The sequence below is a fragment of the Eptesicus fuscus genome, chromosome 19 (assembly GCF_027574615.1).
Source record: "Eptesicus fuscus isolate TK198812 chromosome 19, DD_ASM_mEF_20220401, whole genome shotgun sequence".
Taxonomy (NCBI): Eukaryota; Metazoa; Chordata; class Mammalia; order Chiroptera; family Vespertilionidae; genus Eptesicus; species Eptesicus fuscus.
In genome coordinates this window covers 29,932,375-29,937,409 of record NC_072491.1, presented here as the reverse complement: position 1 = coordinate 29,937,409, position 5,035 = coordinate 29,932,375, and the positions used below count along the sequence as shown (strand labels likewise).

The window sequence follows — 5,035 nt, the reverse complement described above, 5'->3', positions numbered from 1 at the left end:
CTCTAGTACCTTGTAAAATTTGAAGCTTAATAAAGCTACTTTTAGTGTCATGTTTTTTTTTGTTGTTGTTTTTTCATAATTCACAGTTCTGTTTATTCTGTGATGGCATAAAAGTCACAAACAAGACACTAAAAACAAGGAAAGCCATAAACACCACCAATGGAGGGATCTCATTGGGAAAAGACTGAAGTGCCTTGTAGATTAGTGTCATGTTTTGATGCTTTCTCAGAGCTTCTGAAATCGTGACTGCTTTCCCTAAGTACAACGTTTGTCAGGTGGAATTTCAAAAGTTGTATGAACTGTTCATTCTGAGCAATGCATTAATATGTATTTTGACAAATATAAAGAAACCCACAGATATTACATTAGACCAGCTGAATCCATTTTATGGTTTCTTTTTTAATTCAAAAGCATCACATAGCAAATAAAAATTTTTAATTAAATTTAGTTACAAACTAGTTGTTTCTTATTTTTTTTTCCAGTCCCTTTTTGCTTTCTTTTACGACCACATGAAACTTGAGAAGCCACCTAAAGCTAAATCATTTAGTGGAGTTGGGCAGTTCCCAAGTGTCCAACAAGAAGGCCTGGTTTAGGCTGCGATGGCCACTGTCATTCCTGGTGATTTGTCAGAAGTAAGAGATACCCAGAAAGTCCCTTCAGGGAAACGTAAGCGTGGTGAAACCAAACCAAGAAAAAACTTTCCTTGCCAACTGTGTGACAAGGCCTTTAACAGTGTTGAGAAATTAAAGGTTCACTCCTACTCTCACACAGGAGAGAGGCCCTACAAGTGCATACAACAAGACTGCACCAAGGCCTTTGTTTCTAAGTACAAATTACAAAGGTATTAAACTCTATTTGTCTTTCAGATTATATTTGCTATGATGTTGGCCATGTGAAGCCAGTGTAAACGTATATATTTGTATACACATTTTTTAGCTGATTTGCAGAGAGGAAATGTTAAGTAGATTAGCCGTTGGCTAGTTTTAGTATTCTAAATCACATATTTTTATGTGTTAGTGTCTTTGGATTTTTTAAAAGTGAAATGCTTAATGAGAATAGAATTTCCGTTTGTGCAATGAAATTACAAGAAAAGGTCTGGACGTTTGCGTGAGTATATTCAGCCTTATTCATTTGCTTTTGTAATAATAGCTAAAAACCAGCCAGTGAAAAACTAAAGTGGCAACTTAAATGACTCAAGTTTTGCAATATTTAGGTATATTAACTATCCTTGTAGTACATATTAGGTTTAAAAGTGTCCATTATTAGAGAAATTCTGTGTTAGCATAGCAGTTTAGCTTCCATTTGAAAAGTGAATACGTACCATTTTTGTCATGATACTTACAGAATATGTCTGTGTTTAAAGGCACATGGCTACTCATTCTCCTGAGAAAACCCACAAGTGTAATTATTGTGAGAAAATGTTTCACCGCAAAGATCACCTGAAGAATCACCTACATACACATGACCCTAACAAAGAGACATTTAAGTGTGAAGAGTGTGGGAAGAACTACAACACCAAGCTTGGATTCAAACGTCACTTGGCCTTGCATGCTGCAACAAGTGGTGACCTCACTTGCAAGGTTTGTTTGCAGACTTTTGAAAGCACAGGAGTGCTGCTGGAGCACCTTAAATCTCATGCAGGCAAGTCGTCTGGCGGGATTAAAGAAAAAAAGCACCAGTGCGAGCATTGTGACCGCCGGTTCTACACCCGGAAAGATGTCCGGAGACATATGGTGGTGCACACTGGAAGAAAGGACTTCCTCTGTCAGTATTGTGCACAGAGATTTGGCCGAAAGGATCACCTGACTCGACATATGAAGAAGAGTCACAATCAAGAACTTCTGAAGGTCAAAACAGAACCAGTGGATTTTCTAGATCCATTTACCTGTAATGTTTCTGTGCCTATAAAAGATGAGCTCCTTCCGGTGATGTCCTTACCTTCCAGTGAACTGTTATCAAAGCCATTCACAAACACTTTGCAGTTAAACCTCTATAACACTCCATTTCAGTCCATGCAGAGCTCGGGATCTGCCCACCAAATGATCACAACTTTACCTTTGGGAATGACATGCCCAATAGATATGGATGCTGTTCATCCTTCTCACCACCTTTCCTTCAAATACCCATTCAGTTCTACCTCATATGCAATTTCTATTCCTGAAAAAGAACAGCCATTAAAGGGGGAAATTGAGAGTTATCTGATGGAGCTACAAGGTGGCGTACCCTCTTCATCCCAGGATTCTCAAGCATCGTCATCTAAACTAGGGTTAGATTCTCAGATTGGGTCCCTTGATGATGGTGCAGGGGACCTCTCCCTGTCAAAAAGCTCTATTTCCATCAGTGACCCCCTAAACACACCAGCATTGGATTTTTCTCAGTTGTTTAATTTCATACCATTAAATGGCCCTCCCTATAATCCGATATCAGTGGGGAGCCTCGGAATGAGCTATTCCCAAGAAGAAGCACATTCTTCTATGTCTCAGCTCCCCTCACAGACACAGGATCTTCAGGATCCTGCAAACACTATAGGTCTTGGATCTCTGCACTCACTGTCAGCAGCTTTCACCAGTAGTTTAAGCACAAGCACCACCCTACCGCGTTTCCATCAGGCTTTTCAGTAGGACTCCAGGACGTGGATTTATTACAGAAATATGTGTGTAGCCCTGCCTTAGATGACCGTTTTTATTTTAGTGCCTACTTTTAGACAGTATAAAAGTTTCTGCTTTTGTATAGTACCAATTTTTATTAAGCCAGTATAAAATAGAAACTAGCTTTGGAACCATTGGTGTCCAGTTATGTTTACCTGGGTATTTCATCCTAATTCACTGCCAATTGTCATATTTTAAGGTTATTTTTCATATAGGAAAGCCATTATTAGTAGTAAAGTCTTACAAATCTCACATTCAAATTACTTTTTCATCTTAGAATTTTTGTTTTTGTCCATTACTAATGGCTCTGCCTTTTGACATTTGGCTCATTAAAAAATTTTGCAAGAAAATGTAAATTTTCTAAAATGTATATGAATAACGCAAGAGTTATTTAAATCTTTACTAGCTTCTAAATGGATTCATAAATCAAATGTTTCAAATGAATTAAGAATCCAGTTTGGGGAGATAACTAGTATTTCTTAGATAATACAATAATTTCAGGTCAGTATATTTTGAAGACTTGCTATTGTCTGGCTCAAATATTTGCTGTCTTTATTGTGCAAATATAAAGAAAACAAAACGTAAACACAAAGCACCAGTATTTATAGCAAAAAGAGATTCCTATTAAGGTGACACAGCATTCCAAGTTACTTAATAGTTGGCCTTAAATTAGTACACAGGATATTTTGCCACGTTTTAAACTGCTTAACTTGCTCTCTTTCCATTTAATAATACTAATGTATATGGCATCCGAGTCTTCAAAGTCAGTATATAGACAGCTCTCTTTGATAATTTCCACCTTTCAAGGCCAAAGGGTGGGTCAAGTGCAGCCAGCAATTTTATTTTCATTGTTAGTCCACAGTTAGTCCAGAATCCAGAACCATTGTGGAACACAGGTATTAGGTGTATTTACCCCAGAGTGGACTGTCCCAGCTTAGATGGTGTGATAAACATCCTAAGCAGGAAGATAGATGTAAAGCATACAGTTCAACTTAGGGACTTGTCTAGGGGTCATGCCCCTATTGCCAGAGTTGGAAACTAGACTGTTTAGGAGTAAAGTAAAAGCCTATTGCTTATATCACTTGTAGCTAAATGTGATTACATTTTCTTTCCCTTAAGAGCCAAAAGCAAAAACAACAGTTTTGCCCTAGGGTATCTTTCTTATTCAGTGTTAATTCATCTTTCCTTGCTATTTTCAGATAGAGAATTTAAAGTGAAATGCATTAGAAAACTATTTGAAGAATGATCACAAAGTTTTAAGCAACTAAAAATATATACAGTAAAACCCACTTTTACACATCTCTGGGAAATGCGGGGAATGTAAATAAGTTGAATTTTTAGAGGGAGAAAAAGTAAAGTAAAACAAGCACTATCTTAGTTAATGTGAAAATCAAAAATATTCTGTTCACTGAATAAAATCATTATGGGCTTTTCTCATGTTAGACAACGACCATAATCTTCTGAAAGGTCAAGTTATTATATTTTTCTAATTGTCAGTAGGAACATCAACCTAAAAACATATCTATTAAGCACTTGTTAACACCTTATTTGGGAGCCTGTCCGTTGGGGCAGGGGGGGAGGGAGGGATGGGAGGTTAGAGAAGAGTATATATCTCTCTAAAAAAGAAAAAGAAAAAAATTTTTGAGCACTCAGCCCTATATGGAAGCTTCTTTTCCTTTTTATAGGGCCAATTATCACTGCAGATTGCAATGTTTACCAAGAATTTCTAAAAATGAGTGCAGATTACTGAATATAATGCATTATTTAAAATATTTGGGAGTAGCATAATTTGTGGAGGAATGTAAATTGTAATAATGTAAATGGGGGTTTCACTATATAATATCTATACTTACACACACACACACACACACACACACACACACACATTTATCGCACTTCATAGAATCAAAGTTGCTCTCTTAAGGAACTTTGGCTCCTGATATTTTATCATGCTCCTATTTTTTTTAGTCCTAGGAGCTGTAGTTTTATACTTATGTATTTAAATTTTATTATTAAAAATTACATTTTATAAAAGTGTTCCAAAGGCATTAAGATTATATATGTTAATAAGGAAATACATTTAAAAGTTTTTTCAAACTGCTCCTAAGCTTTTGATTAGGAGAATATTTGCTCTGAAAGTAGGCTTTTAGCTCTGCTTTATTACTGCTTCCTTTAGTTTCTATGAAACAGATTGCTTACCGAAATCATTAGTTGAATGATTAGTGTTCAATATTGCTTTAATGACCATTTTTAAAAATGGAAAAAGAAATTTGGTGACAGAGCACAAATAAATAGAAAACCTATTTTTAAATAGAAATCACAAATACAAGTGTGGAAACACTACTTTAAAATTTACTAAAGAGGAAATCAAATTGATGAACTGAGAC

The 5,035-nt window shown here is 36.0% G+C and overlaps 1 protein-coding gene across 2 annotated transcripts; it reads left to right on the top strand.

Annotated features, from left to right (window-relative positions):
• Window positions 1–495: 495 nt before the first annotated feature.
• PLAG1 (PLAG1 zinc finger) lies at window positions 496–2,621 on the top strand. 2 transcript variants are annotated; one of them, XM_008143327.3, is made up of 2 exons: window positions 496–841; window positions 1,364–2,621. In XM_008143327.3, the coding sequence occupies exons 1-2, from the start codon at window positions 600–602 to the stop codon at window positions 2,619–2,621; spliced, it is 1,500 nt and encodes a 499-aa protein (XP_008141549.1). In that variant the 5' UTR covers window positions 496–599. The 2 variants fall into 2 exon arrangements, with proteins under 2 accessions (XP_008141549.1, XP_054564530.1); XM_054708555.1 differs by having other exon boundaries at window positions 646–666.
• The last annotated feature ends 2,414 nt before the right edge of the window (window positions 2,622–5,035 follow it).

What these genes read in the sequence shown, in the direction of transcription:
- PLAG1 (XM_008143327.3), top strand. Translation starts at nt 600, where the DNA reads ATGGCCACTGTCATTCCTGGTGATTTGTCAGAAGTAAGAGATACCCAG. An exon ending in TCTAAGTACAAATTACAAAG is followed by an intron (nt 842 to 1,363) that starts GTATTAAACTCT and finishes CTGTGTTTAAAG; the next exon opens with GCACATGGCTACTCATTCTC.